This window comes from Salarias fasciatus (assembly GCF_902148845.1).
Source record: "Salarias fasciatus chromosome 7 unlocalized genomic scaffold, fSalaFa1.1 super_scaffold_4, whole genome shotgun sequence".
Classification (NCBI taxonomy): domain Eukaryota; kingdom Metazoa; phylum Chordata; class Actinopteri; order Blenniiformes; family Blenniidae; genus Salarias; species Salarias fasciatus.
The window spans coordinates 24,681,126-24,701,722 of record NW_021941229.1 but is presented as its reverse complement, the minus strand read 5'-3'; the positions used below and the strand labels follow the sequence as shown (position 1 = coordinate 24,701,722).

The following is a 20,597-nucleotide window of genomic DNA, read 5'->3' as shown; positions in this document are numbered from 1 at the left end:
TATAAGTGGGTGGAGTCTCATGTTTCTGATATCAGCTGGAGTGGGCGGAGTCATGAGTGGGTGGAGTTCATTGTTGTGTGAGATCAGCTGTGAGGAGTTTGGAGTCATGTAATGAGTGGACGGAGTCAAAAATCCTACAATTCTTTTGATCACAAAAAGAAAATCATGTTTTTGTGTGAGATTACTTCTTCTGTGGTTTGTTGTACTTTTCTGCCGTAGTAATGGTGAATAAAAGCTGCTGTTGAGGTTTACTGAAGGAAAAACGAGTTGAGATTACGGTCGCATGTGAATTCTGACCCCAGTGAAGAGACCCCAGGCTGGGAACCACTCATAAAATAAAAGCTTTTATTATTATTCACTCACCAGTCGGGTCTGATAGTTAGGTAATAAACTATATGGAAGTAATTTACAGTAGAACTGATGGAAAGTCTGCTCTGTTTCTATATTCTCTGGTTTAGTGAAGAGCCTGAAGCCTGTTGGCCCCCATGTTGTAATCTGGATGAATTTTTACTTTACTTTGAAAATTAACGACTTAAAGCGATACTTCAACATTTTGGCAAATTGGCCCATTTAGCGCAATTTCTTAGTAATTTCGAACAGCATACTTACTTTTTTTGTGTGAGGGCGAGCTGTTGTTTATCCAGAGGCGAGTCGGGGAAGGTTTTCTGGACGGACACAATGGAAGTAGATGGTATTTTTGTTCCCCCTCGTCAAACTCATCAAATACACAATCCAACAACCCCAAAACACTTTGGTGGACACGTTATAATCCGCACATTCACTACGCTGTGGAACACCAACAAATAATATTGTAGCGTTACGACACTGAAGCAAATACTGGGAACTACTTTTTCTTTTGAAATCACTACGCCCAGACGCCATGTTTAGTAAGTAGTTCCGTCTCAGCAATCTTCGCATAAACAACTCAATCTGGTAATTTTGTATTTCACGGCGTACATCATGTGGAGGCGCCGGCTTTATTGTTGTAACAACGCAGAATTCCACTAGAGGGCGACCGAAGTTACGCACTATAGCTTTAAAGATCTCACCTCATTTTCACTTCAGAATTCTACCTTCCATAACAGCATGTAGGAGCTCAGTGCTTCTTTCCAACTTCCAGTGTTGTGATGAATCGGAACACTACAACCTTTTTATTTTTGTTTTGGGAGATAATGAGTTGGATTTCTAAAAGCTCCTTGATGTCGTAATTCCCAGTTTGAACTTGATAAAACTTAAAGGACCTAAACTTTGGGATATAGGAGTGCATTGAGTGACATATTATCCACCTCCACCTGTCTCCTCTTGCTTTACTTTAGTTACATGTAGTATATTTAAATACAGTATTATTTACAATAACTGCTTTTAAATCATCAATCCATCTCCTGATCAATGAATGCTGACTGAGAAGAATCCGGTCTGATGAACCGCCTCGGCCTCGTGCTGCTTTCTGAAGGCTGTTTTCAATCAAATGTGTGAATTAACATTCATCAATAATTCAATTAGAACATTTAAACTGTGACAACATGGATGTTTGATGAACCCTAAAAGAATAAAGTAATATCAAAAAGTCTCACTTTCCACTTCATTTATAATGTTAAATACAAATGACTGTCGGAGTATTTTGAATAAAAAAAAACTTGAATCTGACTGAAATTTATTCAAATTGAAAACCATTTTCATCAAATTCATCAATATGGACCAGATTCAACATAGCAGAACCTATAGGATCCCAGACTTTTTTCAAAATGAACATAAATCAGTGCGATGCCACGAACTGATCATTCTGAAGCAGAATCTGACTGATCTGTCAGTAAATGATATAATTCTAAAAAAAAAAAAAAAAAAAAAAAAACACTGATGAAACTTGTAGAATTTCTACAAGCTTTGTGTTTTTATGTTTTATTGAGGCAATGGCGCCACCTGCTGACTTCATTCAGTAACAGCGGTGCATCGTGTTACATCTAACCCTCCTCCTCCCTCCTCCTCCCTCCCTCTCTGCTCCTCCTCCTCATTCCTCCTACTCCTCCCTCCTCCTCTCACTGAATATTGAAGTAATTCATACATAATAAATCAGTTATTTATTCTGGTTTTACATCCTAAATATTAACAGTCATTTAAACACAGTTCACTTCATTTAGTGATTGATACATTTTTGTTTTAGTGAACACAACACTGGTGTGAACGGAAAAAGGACTAAATAGCAGAAAACTGAATTAATAACATAACGCCAAGTTTTATTTTCCCATCAGATCATATTGTATTGAATAGTCAAAGGGTGAAATACCAGATGAAATAAGACCTGAAAACAAGGTGCATGATGGGAAAAAAGGCATTTATCGGCAGAAAAAAAAAATCCATCTGGGATTAACAAAGCATCATTATTGTATTATTATATTATCAAAGTATCCTCTTTTAAAATCTTAAGTTATGAGTTAAAATAACGTTTAAATACAGTCGTTTTGCATTTTGCCAATGAAAATGAAATAAGTCAGTTTGATAGATTTCTATCCAGCAGGTTTTAAAAGATGATTAAATCAAAGGTTCAGTGTGAGTTTGTCTGGTTTATAGCTGTGTTCTGGAGTGAATGTAAACGAGCAGAGCTGCTAAATATAACAGAGTCTGTGATGTGAATCTCTTTTCCTCTCTAACTTTCACTTTCTCTGCGAAGTGAAACTAAACTTCTCTGCGGGCGCCTGGCTGCCTGTCGACGGACTCCAGCTCCTCTCCTCTCCGCCCAGAGCTCCAGAGCCACAGGACTCCCCCCGAGCCGCGGCCCGCAGTCCGCCAGAGGTGAGACGGGGGGGAACAGCAGCGGCGGGTTTTGCTGGAGGTTTTCTCTTTTTTGTTTTTTTGCGTTTCAGTGCGTGTTTGGAGCCTGTGCGTCGCTGCAATGCGCACACTTTCTGAACGCTGTTTAATCTCAAAAACTTCACGAAAACAACCGCGGATCGTCTTTTAATGTCAAAACTGAAGGTTTTGTTGTGATCAACTCGTGATTTTGGCTGTTTTGACGTGTTTGTGTAGATTTTCTGAGATTTGTGTTGACTTGTGTCGGGGGGGGGGGGGGGGGGGGGGGGCGGCGTTTGGGCTGTACGTGGCTTACGTGACGTCATGACGTCATCTGCTCCGTGGCGGGACGCCCATTTCCTTTTACTGATTCCAGTTTTTCTGAGTCTTTCATTTCAGTAAGCTGGGCGTCCTGAGTCATTTGGGAGAGTTGTGTGTGCGCCCCCCCCCCCCACCCCCCCCACCCTCCGCGCTCCATCCACACACTCCACCTTCATTAAACATAAAATAAAAATAAAATTTAAAAATAGTAGTATTTAAAGTTTAATTTTCCCCTCCATTATTTTGATTTCCATGCAGATCTTTTCCACAGGGTGACTGCAGTGACTGATGTGATGTATTCATGCAGATGCAGATCGATTCGCAGCAGCACAGCTGTGACATGGTGACTGTTTTCCTGTCTGCAGCTGCAGCAGGAGTGACTCAGTGAACGAGTGAATGGACGTGATGACTTGCGAGTCACGGGGTCAGTAAAGGGAGTCATGGTTTCTGAACAGATGACTTGCACATCTCCAGTGACAAGCATGGTCAGAAATAGAACAGAATAGATGGTTTATCATTTCTGAGCGTTTGCACTATCAGCCTGGACTTTACAGGAAGCTTGATGTTTGTGAACCACAGCAGGAGAAGCTCTGGACTGAGTGTCTGTCTGCTTCAAGCTGCGCTTTAAGCTGATGAGTCATCTGGAAAACCCGAAGCTCAGCTGACTACACCTTCAGACAGAGCACAGACGGATGCAACATCTGGTACCAAAAGAAAAGAAACCCAGAATACTCCGAAGAAGAACACAGAGATAAAAGCCCCCCAAGAGTCGGCTGCCGTCTCAAACGAGGCGAGACTCGATGCCAAGAAGAAGCTCACTGCTGAGATGGATGAGTTCATGATCCAGCTCCAGCAAATGTCCATCACAGTGGTCAACCTCGCCAGGCTCCAGGAGACGGACAGGGTACAAAGAGTACAAAGACAAAGTCCGACGCCTGGAAACGGAAATGCTCTGATTCATTGAAGAGAACCGGGAGCTGAAGGAAAACGTGTTGGAGCTGGAGCGCTTCAAGAGGCGCTGGAACCTCAGACTGACCGGCCTGAAGGGAGAAGACGGGGAGACATCGTGGTCGACACCATTCGCCGCCTCGGGAGAAGACGGGAGGGACAAACCCGTCAGGTTCTCGTGCGGTTCACCACCAGATGCGACTGAGACACCTTCTGGAAGCTGTCCAAGAACTGCAAGACCTGCAGAGAGCTGGGGATCCACTTCAGGCAAAGCCGACCGGGAGGCTCGCGCTGCGGAGATGAAGCTGGCCAGGGCCAAAGGTCAGAGGGCATACTGCAGAGGTCACGCTGGCTACATCAACGGCGTTACAGTGGAGGTGAAGCCGACCTTCTCCAGAACACAGCAGGTCACAAACCCATCAGTATCAGGGACTGAAGGTCTTCAGAGGCCCTCCGTTAAGATAACAAACCGCTTCAGGGCTCATAAACTCCTGCAGTGTTCAGAGCGTCTCTTCGTCCCGGCTGCAACACTGACACATTCACCTCCACATGTGGAGGAGGCCTGAATCCCAGCTCACAATATCTGAACGTTGGAATGTTTTACTGATTACATTGTCCAAAAGCAGATCATATGTGTGTGATGAATGAAAGCTAAAAAAATCAGAATGCGGTCACATGACACCAAGTTTTCGTCTTACCATCTGATAAACCTGATTTTCTCTCAGTCAAACCAAAGTCTCCTTTTCAAAAGGGACCTGGCAGCAGCAGGCAGTTACAACATTCAATAAATACACTGCATTCATACACATTACATTAGATTACAAGGGTAAAAGCATCAAGTGGTTCTGGAGACGATGAGTGGGATAAAGTGAAAGGCGCTCAGGAAGTAAATCGGTCACAGTGACCAGAAGTGTCCCCTTCACGGCCCTGTAGCAGAGATTTAAATTCCCCAGCAGTGGCCAGTTCTGTTAATCTTAATCCATTCAGAGATTATTCCATGGAGAGGGGGCGGCATATTTAAAGGCCGTCTTACCCAGTTCCCATTTATTGTTTACAGTAGCATTTTATTATTTATAGTTATTTAATCATTTGGGTTTTATTTTTGTGTGATTTATGTCTTTGTTTAGTATTGACTTTGATACTCTGTTGTTTTTAATGTGATTCATTCATTTGAAGGTGATTTTTTTTTAAATTATTTTTAGTGTCATTTAATATGTACTTCTGGATTCTAGTGTTTTTTTTTAAGTAGTTTATTTTGTTAAGTTTGTTATTTTTCAGTGTGGTTTTGTTATTTGTGTATCGAGTATTTTATTCATAATGTATTGTATTTTATTTATGTAATCATTCAGCCATTTGATTTTCTGTCTGTTTCCTTAAATTTTGTGGCTGTGGGTCAGTGGGAATAGCGGAATTGGCCTCTGATTGCATGTTGTGGGTTCAAACCCCCCTCTAGTCTTGCCCCAACACCCAGTGGTTTGTGAGTGAATGGATGAATGTGGCGGCTCTCGTGAAGCCTGGCGACCCTGCTCAGGTGAAATCTGCTCTGTGGGTAAAGCTGTTTCTTAAGCAGACATTCTGGAGCCTCGTTCTTGTTCAGTCAGCTCCAGTCAGACGCTGCTCCTCGGGGTCACTAATGATTTACAGACAGGCTGATACAGGTCAATGGTTAGACTGCTGTTTGTACGTTTGGATCAAAGTTCATCTTTGGACACAGAGTTTAAGCACAAACACTCTGTGGGTCCGAACAGCCTGAAAAACACAAACTTTTCTCTTAATTGACTGAGTTCTCTTAAGCCTGCGCACAGTTACAATAAAGTCTTATTTCATCTTAAACTGTGTCTCTTCTCACTGAGACAACAGTCTCAGAAAACCTTCATGTTGGAGAACCTCAGTCGGCTTTGGTCCTCCTTGTAAAGGGCTTCAGTGGTCGTCTTGGAGTCCAGTTGATTGTCTCTATTCACCCCTTAAGCTCGTCCATTATGTCCACACTGGCCTCCAGGACAAAAACGTCTGTCACAGACCCCCCCCCCCCCCCCCCCCCCCCAGGTCCTCACCTGAGGCTCAGACTGAACTCTGAACTCTTGTTTCCTGCAGATGGCCTGGAGACAGCAAGAGGGCAGACAGATGAAAGAACTCATGCAACCTGATAAATACCCGAATACCTCCAACCAGAATCCGGACAGCAGAAGACAGCATGGTGGAGATCAAGGTGGCTGTCAGGGCGGGTCGTCCTCATCCTTTTCATCATGTCCTTCATCATCAGACGAAACCAAGAAAGACCTGAAGAACCAGGATAAGAAGACACAACACGGCAGGAGACTGGATGGCCCTGAGACCAGCTCCTCTAGTGCATCTTTTTCATCACTGAAATGTCAAGAGAACCTGAGGGTGACGACACAGGATGGCAGTGGAGGTGGCGGCAGTCAGGCCAGCTCTTCTTCCTCTCTCCATCCTTCTTCACCAACAAAAAGTGGCGGCACTGCAAAAGAAGCCTGCCAAGGCGGCGTGTCGATGACACAGCAAGGCAGTGGAGGTGGTTTTCATCAGAGTGGCTCCTCATCTTCATCATCTGGCAGTTCTTCCACTCAACAGGGGAAACATGGTGAAAAAGGCCCAGACAGCCAGGGGATGAAGACACAGCATGGCAGTGGAGGCGGTGAAGGTTTTGGCCATGCCAGTTCTTCCAATCCTCCGTCTTCTCCATCATCCCAGAGGTTTTGGAATCAAAGTGACGATCAGGGAGGGAAAGGTCCAGGAAATCACTCGAAGACACAGTATGGCAGTGGAGGCGGTTGGGGTTATGGCCATGCCAGTTCTTCCAATCCTCCGTCTTCTCCATCATCCCAGAGGTTTTGGAATCAAAGTGACGATCAGGGAGGGAAAGGTCCAGGAAATCACTCGAAGACACAGTATGGCAGTGGAGGCGGTGAAGGTTTTGGCCATGCCAGTTCTTCCAATCCTCCGTCTTCTCCATCATCCCAGAGGTTTTGGAATCAAAGTGACGATCAGGGAGGGAAAGGTCCAGGAAATCACTCGAAGACACAGTATGGCAGTGGAGGCGGTTGGGGTTATGGCCATGCCAGTTCTTCCAATCCTCCGTCTTCTCCATCATCCCAGAGGTTTTGGAATCAAAGTGACGATCAGGGAGGGAAAGGTCCAGGAAATCACTCGAAGACACAGTATGACAGTGGAGGCGGTTGGGGTTATGGCCATGCCAGTTCTTCCAATCCTCCGTCTTCTCCATCATCCCAGAGGTTTTGGAATCAAAGTGACGATCAGGGAGGGAAAGGTCCAGGAAATCACTCGAAGACACAGTATGGCAGTGGAGGCGGTGAAGGTTTTGGCCATGCCAGTTCTTCCAATCCTCCGTCTTCTTCATCATCCCAGAGGTTTTGGAATCAAAGTGACGATCGGGGAGGGAAAGGTCCAGGAAATCACTCGAAGACACAGTATGGCAGTGGAGGCGGTTGGGGTTATGGCCATGCCAGTTCTTCCAATCCTCCGTCTTCTCCATCATCCCAGAGGTTTTGGAATCAAAGTGACGATCAGGGAGGGAAAGGTCCAGGAAATCACTCGAAGACACGGCATGGCAGTGGAGGTGCTTCTGGTCAGACCGAGTCTTACTTCACTCCTCCGTCGTCTCCATCTGACCCAAGCTTGAGAAGTGAGAGCTCAGCAGAGGAGTCCAAGTTTCAAGCGGTCGAGAATCATTTTGCAGAGGTAAAGGCTTCGTCGTGCTGCAGCTCCACCGAACTGAAGCGAATTGAGGACTGCAGGGACGTCCTGGGAATACTGAAGCCCAGCAAGAAGCACACTGTCCTCATTGATGTAAGACTCTTTTCTGCTCTCTGCTGGTAACAGCCATGAACTACAGGACGCTCTGTTCTGTTCTGATCTGTCAAACTCTGATACCAACTGTGTTGAGAGAAAATTCTGTCAAAAACATTCACACTTTACCAGTGTGCAACCAGGTAAACATTTCGTACCTGGAGTACTGTTAACAGCTACTCCCTTAAAAAGTTAAATCCGGTGTGAATGTTGGTCACACAGCTGTATTGTGTGTTAAGCTGCATAGGGCGAGCTCTCAGCACTTTGTGAGTCAGTATAATGACTGATTCACTCATTTAGTTGATGGGAATTTACATCAGTTCGTGGGAGGAAGATGCTCTGTAATCTGGATGTCAGTTATTTTTGAAAGAACCAGATTTGTGAACTCATTGCAACAAGAAGAAGCCGGAACAAAACAGCTGAGATGATCTACTAACAGTAATGAAGTCACCTCAAAGATAAATTTAGGGATGTATTTCTACTAAATCTGCCAAGTTCAAGTACATTTCAACTAATATGAGTCATAGTTTAGATTTTCAATCCCAGTTTGGACCACATGATGGTGTTTTGAGTCAGTAAGAGAAGCGGCAGGTCGAGTAGTTCAAAGACCCGACATTGACTGAAACCTGTATCTTCTCCACAGTGAGAGAAGCAGGTTTGCACCATGTGTCCAATCAGAACCCCTCAATTTACCAAAAACAAGAACCAGAACTCAGAAATCTAGGCGACAGGCGCTCCTTGACTCAACACTGCCACCTGGTGTGCAGCAGACACATGACTGAAACCTCGCTTGTTCTCCTTTCATAGTGACTTTGAATGGTTTGGTCTGAAGAAAGATGTTCTGTCTCCTTTTTCCCCCAGTGTGACACTTTCAACAACAATTCCCGGATCGTTCCTTTCTCAGGAGAGCACAAGTGGAAACCTAACTTTGTGAAGCTGCCGTGTTCACAGGTGAGTATCTAACTCTTCCTCGTTGAGTTGAATAATCCACAGATGAAGCCTTAATCTCAGATTAAAGTACATTGTGGTCAACATTTGGTAGTTTACAGTTTATTCAGTACAGTGATTCCCAAACAGACCAGGTACAAATCACTAAATCCTCTGTGGCCCAACCACCACAGACATGAACAGGCCAGACAGCATTTCCATGTGTTTGGCAAACATTTGGTAGACCCAACCAAATATTACACCAAGGTGTTTTGAAAAGTTGTCAGTAAATCATGAAGTTGAGTAACGAGGAAACATTTTGAACTTTAACTCCACAGATCCAAAGTCAAGGCATGTTCAGTCAGGACTCCAGGTGGAAACAGATCAAGAAACAACTCGGCAATTTGGCTTCAAAACCAACGGCCAGCGTCCGAGACGTGGCGGTACGTGCACACATGATTAGCACAATTAGCGTTTAGCTTCCTGTCAAACAGAAACGTCAAACACTTTGTTTCCTTCACCAGGAAGCCATCCTCAGTTTCAACCCGAAGTACAATGGCCAGTGGACGTTTGGATCTCTCGACAACTTTGTTCGGGTCAGTGAACGCTTCCCATCATGCACTATGGCGCTTTCTGAACCTGCAATGGTCAATCAGTGATCAGCGTCTATCTTCTCTGCAGTGCCTCCCCAGAACAGAAAATTACGTTGACAGGCTGTTTCCAAAGATCGCCAAGTTGGCCCTGAAGCTGCCGGACGAAGTGAAGACGGTATTTTAGTTCCAAACATTTCAAGCTTGAAATCCTCCCGTTTGTTTAAGCTCAGTTCTAAAATCACTTCAGAAAGAAGACATATGTGATGTGATAGATCAGATGACTCTCTCTGTATTGAATGTAAATGTTTTGTTGTCATCAATCCAATGTGGAAACAATTTCAGTTGAAAAATTTTACTATTTCATTAAGTTCATGAAATAGTAAGTGGAAATCTTATTTATGTTAAGTTCTTACTGTTACTTTTCATTTGCTTTATTAGGAATTTCTTGGTTTTTATTACCTCCGCCAAGGAGGTTATGTAATCACGTTGGTTTGTTGGTTGTTTGGTTTGTTAGCAACATTACGGAAAAAGTAATTGACGAATTGCAATGAAACTTTGTGGAAAGGTGTGTCTTGGGCTAACTTAGAATCCATTAAATTTTGGTGATGTTCCGGATCACTGTCTGGATCCAGGAATTTTTTAAAGGATTGTTTATCATTGAGCGATAGGGCAGTCTTTCACATAGTTGGGCAGGCCCGCCGACAGGGGCCTGTGCGGCATGCGCGCGCCGCGCCACATGCATAATGTTATTTATGTGCTTCGATGTGCGCCTCGCCGTGCCAGTGTTCCAGTTCCAGTTCCAGTTTATTTATAAGGCACTGTTAAAAACAACAAAGTTGACCAAAGTGCCATACAGAGATAAAATTTTAAAAAAAGCAAAGAAAATATATATAAATATATACATATTTATAATGAAGTGGCACATCAGCCCACTGTTAACAGTAAAAATCAAAACATCAAACTAGTCAAAAGCCAAACAGTACAAATGTGTCTTCAGACGAGACTTAAAAATAGGAAGCGACTCAGACTGTCTAATGTACAAAGGCAGATCATTCCACAGCCTGGGACCAACCACAGAAAAGGCTCGGTCTCCTCTCAGTTTGTGCTTTGTCTTTGGAACCACAAGCAGAAGCTGATCTGTGGACCTCAGAGAGCGTGTAGGAGAGTACCTCACCAACAGGTCAGACAGGTAACGAGGGGCCAGGCCATTTAGGCATTTAAAAACAAATAAAAGAACTTTAAAATCAATCCGATATTGGACAGGGAGCCAGTGAAGGGAAGACAGAATTGGAGAAACATGGTCGTACTTCCTAGATCGGGTTAAAAGACGCGCTGCAGCGTTCTGAACCAGCTTCAGCCGTGCGAGCGAGGACTGGCTGATCCCACAGTACATGGCGTTACAATAGTCAAGCCGTGTGGTGACAAATGCATGAATTAAAATCTGAAAATGATGCCTTGAAAGTGAAGACCTTATTTTAGCTAGTTGTCTCAAATGGAAAAAACTGGATTTCACCACAGCACTAGTTTGATTATCTAATTTGAGAAACTGATCCATTTTCACACCAAGATTAGAGACAGTCGGTTTAACAAACTGTGACAAGGATCCAAGGTTCTCTGAAACAGTGTTGATTGTTGCTTGAGTGTTGCAGCACATAGTGGGGGTAAGAAACCTGGGAGTTGTGGGCGTTCAACGGTTCGGCTAGCGGCGTTAGCATTCGGCTAGTGGTAATGGCGGCCCGAACCTGTTTGTTGCTATTGCTTGGTGACTTAGAACATTGGCAGCGGCGTGGTGCATGGTGTCGATCTATTTTCAAGTGTTGCGCTTCAAAGAGGAGTTCATATTCACTTTATGAGCACGTCAGGCTTTGTTTACATTCGAGAAGACTCGTGGATGCAGGGCTCAAACTGCGCATGCCCAGTAGGCGCAAGGCATTCGGGAAATGTAGTTTTTGATTGATTTCAGCCGTCTTTGTTATTTAGATAGATGTTGCAAGCTTTCTTTGCTTGAATGATGATTACATTCAAGTAATTGTATTATGATGGGGTTTTTTTTTAAAATTGTATTTCAGGTTTATGACCTGTGGTCATTTTGGTTGAATAAACAAAAACAAATGACAAACACGAGTCATAATATAGTGTGCATCCTGTTATATATGGTGTTCTTATTGTTGTTGGTCACTGCTTTCACCTGTGGCGGAGGTCTGCGCTCTCTGAGTGCCAAATTGTAGTTTTATTTTCTGTAGTGTTTTGATGAATTTCAGAAATGTGTGGAATTCAATATTTTTTTAATTGCTTTGAGAGTCTAAAATTTGACCCTAAAGCTGTATTTTCTTTGGATTCCTTCCTCCCAATCCAATGTTGTCTCTGTGTTTCCAGGCCATCCCTCTGCTGCGTAGCGGACACGTTGCAGCCATCACTCTGTCACAGACTCAGATCGCCTGTCTGCTCGCCAACGCCTTCTTCTGCACATTCCCCCACCGCAACACCACCAGGCCCAACGCAGAGTACCACAACTACCCCAGCATCAACTTCAGCAGGTCGGAGAACATTCAAGGTCACAAACGATCACAGAAACAGTCAGGAAAAAAAACATAAAAATCGTAAAAACAGAGAAAGTCATAGAAAGATGGAGGAAGTCACAGAAAGAGAAACAGAGAAAAAAATGGGGAAAGTCACAGAAACAGTTGAAGAAAACAGTCAGAGAAACAGTTAAAAAAGTCACAGAAACAGACAGAAAATCACAAACAGAGAAAGTTAGAAACAGTCACAGAAACAGAAACAGCTGGAGACACATTCAGAGAAAGTCAAAGAAAAACAAACAGTGGAAGAAAGTGACAGAATTCCTTCTCTCTGCATCTTTAACTCTGTGCAGGTTCAGTCATTTCTTCTCCTGCAGTAACTCTGCTCTCTCACTTCACTCTCTCATCGTTCTTCTCCTGTTTGAATGTTTTTGTCCCTTCAGTCCCTCCAGTGGGTGGACTGAGCGCCTTGCATGGCAGCCGCCTCCACTGGTGTGTGAATGTGAGTGTGAATGGGTGAATGTGATATTGCAGTGTAAAGCGCTTTGGGCTCTGTTAGTGCAGGGTAAAAAGCGCTATATAAGTGTAGTCCATTTACCATTTACCTTCAGTCTGTTTGGAAACCGGTTGGAGCGGAAGATTGAGAAGCTGAGAGCCATCATGCATTACTTCAACACCGTGACGGACAGCAGTGAGTTCTCCACACACCCCCTGTCCTCCTGGAGGGACCAGTGTGTGTGTGTGTGTGTGTGTGACCCTGTCTGTGTTTCCAGAGACTGACCTGAGCGGACTGGTGACGTTTGAGAGGCGCCTCCTCAGAAAAGATGATGAACCTCAGTGGAAGAGGTGAAACTCTCCGTCACACCTTCACACATCCTCAGTTTGGTGACAACATGAAGGGTTGATGACAACATGGGTTTGTTTGTCCGTGTGTGTGTGTGTGTGTGCGTGTGTAGCTGCACAGAGAAGATCAACAGACTTTACGTCACATCAGAAGGTCACATTGAGAAGGAAGGTCGGGGTCTGCTGCAGGTGAGACTCGTGTGTGTGTGTGTGTGTGTGTGTGTGTGTGTGTGTGTGTGTGTGTGTGTGTGTGTGTGTGTGTTTATTAGGGCCGTCAGTTTTAATGTCATTATCGTGAGTAATTCATGTAGAGTTGTGAGAAGATTAATTTCTTATTTCATTGCAACTCAGACAGTGGTATTGTTGTTACACTTTTGTTACTTTTAAGTTAATTAGGTTTTGTAATAATGTTTTTTAGAGCCCACTTGGTCCTTTCAGGCTGAGCCCGGCCACCAGGCGTTCGCATACGAGCCCCAACCGCGGGCCTGGCTCCGGGGTGGGGCCCTGGCTGCTAACCTGGCAAAAGCCATATTGACATGTGCAGCAACGAATTGCTTCACATGTCAATCTGGGATTTCACTCGGCAAATCCATTCGGGGAAGGAGGGACTTGCTGTAGAACTCTTTGCGTTCATTGGATGGAAGGTCACAGTGCGCCCGGCTAACCATGTTTGGTTTCAGCCAATCACTGCAAAGAAAAAGCCTCTTGCTGATCATTTTTCAAAGATGCAATAGAGTACCGTATTGGCCCGAATATAAGATGACTCTGATTATAAGACAACCCTTTTTTTTTTTCAAATATCATTTTGTGAAAGTAAAAATATGTCGAAGACAATAAGGTTACTCATAAAATAACTTTTTATTGTACAATTATTCTAAACTCAAAAACTCACAATATTGATACAATTTCACTTGATTTAAGATGAAAAAAAATATTACTGCAGTATTAAATAAAAAATATATTCTCTTTCTCAAAATAGGCAACAATAAGCAACAGTTAAGTACCCTCGAAGGTTCAATAATTGCATTAATGATGTAAATAACTTTATAACCATCAAATTCAAGTTCTATTCAACTTCATGAACATTAACAATTCAGCCCTCCTGAATGTTGGATTTAGTTTGGCCTGTAGAGAACAGTTCTTCAGAAAGAAAGCAGGAGATTTCAGCTGCTCTCAGCTTTTATTACTTTCTCCTGAAGGCTGTAAAACTGAAACAAACCAGATAAACATAGAAGTGAACAAATACACAAGATGGATCACAACATACATCACTGTCTAGAAACACAACAAGTCAGTATTTAAAATCAAAGCCGCTAGCTCAATGCTAACTATTAATGGAAACGCCATTAACATGCTAACAGAATTAGCATCTGCAATGAAACTTCAAAACAAACTAACAAACTCACAAGTATCAGTTTTGACCTCTATCCTGAACATCAACTAAGTATATTCGAGTACTTACAGGTATATATTTTCGATGTGCTGTTTGAAATGAACCCTAGGAAAACAAACACTAGCCACGCTTGCTCAATCTTCTTCTCACACTGCTGTAGGTTTACACTCTGTTCAACTCACTACCTCCCCCTAACGGGGCGGCTGAGTCACTGCATGCAAGCAGAGGCAGTACAGGTCACCGGTACTTTGGCTCCATCTAGTCCTCGATTATAGCACGACCATTTTTGAGAATACCATTTGTGGAAAAAAAATATCGTCTTATATTCGGGCCAATACGGTATTTGCAGTCACGTGACCTGGGAGTTGGCAACCAGTGGAGTGCCGCCATATTAGAGTGAAAACAAACAGTGATACGCGGTTTCATTACATACAGTAGTGCGTCTTTCTGTTCTTTAACGTTGAAAATATTGACTGATAAGAAGAGTAGGGATACTGTTGTGTTGTCAGATCAAGAGGACAATCTTGACGTAACGCACAAAAACCGATACCGGGAGAAAATACGGATTTCAGGCTGCAGCATAACCCGTACTTAATGCACGGCTGACACCCAAGAACCCTGCGATCTGGAGTACGTGGACATTTACTGTTATCTAATCGACAGTTCTTCGGCGTACACAAAAGCAGCGATGAAGGCGTACAGGAGCCTGGATTCATACAAGTATTTTGTTTCCAGCTTTGTGGGAGCGCTGAGACAACAAGGACAACTTTCTTGTAAAGTCTAAGGTGTGTAGATCGGATAACTTATATGTCAGTGTTAAACTCCAGGCCAAAATGGATTTCTTCATCACAGAAGTCATTTAACACTCATTTAACCTGGACCCGGTACCGGTACCGGACCTGGTACCGGGTACCTGGTACCGGGTCCAGGTTAAATGAGTGTTTGTTTGACAACAACTTTAAAATCCAGATGCAACAATTCGACACGGCCCCCTCACCCGCAGCTCCAGACACAAAACGCTACACAATGTAAGATCCGTTTGCTCCACCGCAACATATTGGATATCATATGAAACTAGAAAATCTACACTTTACGATGACACCAGGCAGAATATTCTCTGAGCCGACTAGCTCCCGTCAGCGGCAAAACACACCGAAAACCGATCTTCACATTTCACAGCAGCAGCTCAGATCGCATGTTTCCCACACACTTCTTCACCAAATCTCAAAGCTGTTCACACCAAACACAACATGTTTTATTTCCTTTCCGTTTTGTGGTCATTTTCCGTCTATTCACACTCCTCTGACCAAAATTAGCCACATAATCCTCTAGAATAGTGAAAGAGCGTCATACGCCTGAATGTTTGTTTTCACTCCAACATGGCAGCGACTACCCGACATGCATTGCGAGGCCGGGTGTGTGACCTCAGCTGCAAATACTCTATAGAGGATTCATCCAAAACAGATTTAATCACTGTCGGGACATCCATTGTTTTCGCTAGCCATGCTAATATTATTAGAAGTCCGTCGCTTCCTGCTTCCGTCAAAGCTTCATGTCCCGCCCTAAACGACGCGTGATTGGTCCATCACCCAGGACCTGTTTGCTATGGAAGATGCTATCTGGGGTATAAAACTCCCAACAATATAGCTCCTGGGATCATGCAGGCACTCAATGTCCCACAACACCTTAAAGTGGCAGGTCATTTGGCTGATTGGGAGTTCGCCCAACCAGTCTACATGTGTTTTGTGGTTTTGGAGAAAGCATTCACCTATGTCCCTGGTGGTGCCTTGTGGGGGGTGCTTTGGGAATACAAAGTTCGGGGCCTCTTGTTAAAGCTAGGGTAGACGATGTTGAAGAGCCTGCAAGATTTGAAAGTCGCACACCTCAACCCATCCCCCCTAAGCTCACGAACGTGACTGCGCCGTGACCGTCCTCTTTTATCCGGACATGTCCACTTTTTACGTCCTGTCCGGGGCATCCGGGCGGTTTTTTTTTTAAATTCAAGGAAATGTCCGGGGTTCACTGTTTCTCATAGCATGTGAACGTAAACTGACCGGCGCTTTGCACACAATACTATGATACTTTGTTGCACGACGTAATTACACACACACACACACACAGACGGAGCGGAGTAGACAGGGCTGTTCAGACAGCGGAGCATGGCATCTGATTGGTTTCTTAAGAGCGGTCCGCGCCTTATGATTGGTCGGAGTTTTTACTGTCCTTTGGCCGCTACAGTTGTCAGATTTTTTCTGCACCTTTTTCCGTCCACATAATGTATTGACTTCTCCTATGGGGCAAGGAGCATTTCACTCAGTATGACGAAAAGTGCTGTTGGACATATCGTTTACCTTACCTTTAAGGGCCGTCCGGTCTCTGTGTGACGGAAGCAGGAGCCTGGTTCACATTGCTGGCAGTAAGTCGGATCTGTTCCCGGTGCATGTTGGACTCTTTGTCACCAGTTCTATTGGTCATTTTTATGGGCAGAATTTCTAGGCGCACTCGGAGGCCAGAGGGGGTCCAGTTTGGTAGCTACAGGATCTCATCTCAGCTTTTTGCAGACGATGGTGTCTTGTTTGCTTCATCGAACTCAAACTTGCAGCTGAGTTTGAGGCTCAAAATAAAACTTCTTTGCTCATAAATTAGTGATTTTGTGTTTTGATGACAAGTTCATAAATCACACGATTATTTTCAGTTAATTACGGTCAGATCTGTGATTAATTGCTTACATTTTTTTAATCAATTGACACCACTAGTGTTTATAAATCTGTGTGTGTGTGTGTGTGTGTGTGTGTGTGTGTGTGTGTGTGTGCAGGTGGACTTTGCCAACTGTTTGGTCGGGGGAGGAGTTCTGGGTTCTGGTCTCGTTCAGGAGGAGATTTTGTTCATCATCAATCCAGAACTCATCGTGTCCCGACTCTTCACTGAGAGACTGCAAGACGGCGAGTGTCTCATCGTCACAGGTGGACACACACACCCACACCCACACCCACACCCACACCCACACACACACCCACACCCACACCCACACCCACACCTGACCTTCTGGGTGTGTGTTTGCTCTCAGGCTCGCAGCAGTTCAGCTCTTACTCGGGCTACTCGGACTCTTTCGAGTGGCTCGGACCCCATGAGGAACGCCTGCACAGGTCTGACGTCCGGCTCATCCACGCTTCTCTCTGTGGCGTTTCTGTGACCTCTGACCTGCTGTCCCGCTGTGTTCAGAGACGAGTGGCGCCGGCTGCAGAGGCAGATCGTGGCCATCGACGCAGTGCACTACCGGAACCCGAGAGACCAGTACAGCATGGGCAAGATCACTAGAGAGCTGAACAAGGTGAGACCCCGCCCTCTCCACCCCGCCCCCCACAAGAGCCTGGGTCTCACCCGCTCTCATCCTGTCCCCCGAAGGCGTACTGCGGGTTCAAGGGTCGCCTCCACCACGACAATCCCGACATCGCCACAGGAAAGTGGGGCTGTGGAGCTTTTAACGGAGACCCTCAGCTCAAAGGTGACGATGATTCCAATCTTCATCACCCCTCCTCCTCCTCCTCCTACTCCTCACCCTCCTCCCCCCATCACTTAATCAATAGTGTACTTCTTTCTGTTTTAAACCTGACTTTACATCAACTTTACACATAGATTTTTTGATTAGTTCCGAACTTATTTTCAGTCTAATTTCAGAGAGATTTTTGATGATTCTGGGTTTTTGTTCTTTGACTTCAAACCACCTTTAAACTCGACTTAAGACTGTTTCAGACACATGTTAGACATTTTGGATTAATATTTGAGACCTTCAGATTAAAGGTGCTGTAGGCAGGATTTTGCTAGTCAATACTAATTTTTCTGTGTTTTCTTTGCATTAAATGTTAGAGTATCCATTGATAATCCTTTAGGAGTGTAGCATAATTGCACTACCGCGAGGGCGCAGCGTTTCCATCTGTCTCTGTTCTGAGCTGAAAAGGAATCTCGACAGCTCCAGGTATCTTTGACCAATCAGAAGAGCCCCTGAGGCTCTAACCGTGATTGGTCGAGGGGTGTTCGTCGCATCTTCTTGTGGGAGGGCCTTAACTTGCGTGAGGGCGTGATGTCAGAGAAAACAGGACAGGATTGGCTGTGCTGGGTTTCAAATCGCCATCTTGCTTAGGTAACCCTAAGATGGCGGAGATGCGGAATCCTGCCTACATCACCTTTAAATTAATGCCAAAATAAGACGACCTTAAGCCAAATATCGGGCTAGTTTTGCTGTAAACTCCCTTCTCTACGGTTTTAGGTTTGATTTCATTTTGAATGTGACTTCAGATTCATTTTTAGGCATTTTGGAAGCATTTTAGACTCATTTGAAATAAAAAACTATGTCAACGTTTTGAATTTGACTTTACTTTGACTCATATGGTTTATTTTAGTTTAGACTAATTTTAGACTTAACTTTGAAGGAGTTTTACTGTTTCAAGGATGATTTTTGAGATTCTCCGGCTCTCAACTGTAACTGAGCTGTGTGTGTGTGCGTGTGCATGTGTGTGTGTGTGTGGTCCTCCAGCTGTGATCCAGCTGATGGCGGCTGCAAAGGCCGGCCGAGGTTTGGCCTTCTTCACCTTCCAGGACAAACTGCTGGAGCGACAACTGCAGGGAATGCACCACCTGCTGGTCACCAGCGGAATTACAGTCGGTGAGAGAGAGCTCCTTCCTTCATTCATTCATCAATCAGAGGGTTACTTTGGTTTCAGCTACTTCAATATAATCAGGATTCATGTTTTTTTTTAAGTTATTATCGTTCAAAATTTTACTTTTTTCAGGTTTCTAACAATATTCTTTCCATATGTTTCATTTTTTTTTTGATCATTCAGCTTTCAAGTTGCTGTTTTTACTTCAGTTTTGGTGGTCTGTCATATTTTAAGTGTCTAAATTGTTTTTCCAAAAAGATTACTTAGTGTATTTATTCATATTATCACACTTTAAGATTTATTCAGATTGATTTTACCAATTGACTTTTAGCTCAAACTGTTACTTGTTTTTATTTTGTGAAATTCATTTATGTGAGAAATTATTGTAATTTAACTTTTCTTTATAATGTATTTTTTATAACATTTTAAATTACATCAAAATATTAAAAAAAAAATAGTTTAAGAATTTAAATAACTAAAGAATTGACATGAATCAATCTTCTCCTCTGAACAATTGTTCACCTTGTTGGTGTTTTGATTGAGTTTTATTGATATGATCTTGCTGATCCACCTGTTCCACAGTGACGTCTCTGTTTCCCCACGCAGCAGGTTTTCTTTCCATCCGTTTGGACAAGTTTAAAGTGAAAATGCAAGAAGTCCAGACAGCGATTACCAGAAACAAATGTAGTTCTGAACGTACCGTTAGTGAAGGTTCTCGTTCTGCAGCTGCGCTCGACGCGGGGAAGTAACGTCACAACCTGCACGCTAACGTGCACGCTAACCTACCTGTAGGCTAGCCTGCAGGCTAACAAGCAGTGGTTTCAGCTCCAGGCTGAGTGTGACGGTGCGTTGCAGTCAGCCATCGGTGGAGTGTGAGTTTTCACTGTTCAGTACTTACTTCTTACCGCCGCTTCACGTTTCTGTCCAGGCAAACTCTACGGACTCCTGCAGGACTACTGCTCCAGGCTGTATGGCGGCGCCCACCTGGACCTGTTCAGCTTCCTCCAGAGAGCACTCAAGAGTGACTGGAGTCATCTGTGAAGGGGGCGGGGTCAGGGTAGAAGTGGGTGGAGTCTGGTGGGTCTGAGATCAGCTGTGGAGTCATGACGAGTGGGTGGAGTCTGTTGTGAGATCAGCCGTGATGTGGGCAGAGTCACGAGTGGGTGGAGTTTAGTGTTGTGTGAGATCAGCTGCGAAGTGTAATGAGTGGGCGGAGTCAAAAATCCTAAAATTCTTTTGATCACTGAAAATCAAGTTTTTGTGTGAGATTTCTTCTTCTGTGGTTTCTTGTACTTTTCCGCCGTAACGGTGAATAAAAGCTGATGTTGAGGTTTACTGAAGGAAACACGAGTTGATTAGACAGTCGTGTGTGAACTCTGACCCCAGTGAAGAGACCCCAGGCTGGGAACCACTCATAGAATAAAAGCTTTTATTATTACTCACTCACCAGTCGGGTGTGATATTTAGGTAAGAAACTATATAAAAGTAATTTACAGTAGAACTGATGGAAAGTCTGCTAGTGTCTATATTCTCTGGTTTAGTGAAGAGCCTGAAGCCTGTCGGCTGCTTGAACTGATAATCTGCTCCACTGATCACTGTTAAACCTTCATGTTGTAATCTGGATGAATTTCTGCTTTTAATTTGAAAATTAATGATATAACAGTATTATGATTAAAGCTTCTCAAGCCAGTTGTTTCGTGTTTGTATCATCGCCTGAAACTCTTTTCATCTGCTGCAAACTTCAGCTAAAGAAAAAACAAATACTGACCAGGGTCTTTCT

The 20,597-nt window shown here is 43.9% G+C and overlaps 1 protein-coding gene across 1 annotated transcript; it reads left to right on the top strand.

Annotated features, from left to right (window-relative positions):
- Positions 1 to 2,673: 2,673 nt before the first annotated feature.
- Positions 2,674 to 20,506, top strand: LOC115382762 (poly(ADP-ribose) glycohydrolase-like). Its single transcript, XM_030084633.1, has 17 exons — positions 2,674 to 2,790; positions 6,151 to 6,718; positions 6,989 to 7,884; positions 8,746 to 8,835; positions 9,150 to 9,254; positions 9,336 to 9,407; positions 9,493 to 9,579; positions 11,781 to 11,941; positions 12,535 to 12,614; positions 12,697 to 12,769; positions 12,880 to 12,955; positions 16,975 to 17,122; positions 17,227 to 17,305; positions 17,382 to 17,490; positions 17,565 to 17,664; positions 18,694 to 18,822; positions 19,746 to 20,506. Exons 2-17 carry the CDS (start codon positions 6,151 to 6,153, stop codon positions 19,856 to 19,858), a joined length of 2,886 nt encoding a protein of 961 aa, XP_029940493.1. The 5' UTR covers positions 2,674 to 2,790; the 3' UTR covers positions 19,859 to 20,506.
- Positions 20,507 to 20,597: the final 91 nt, after the last annotated feature.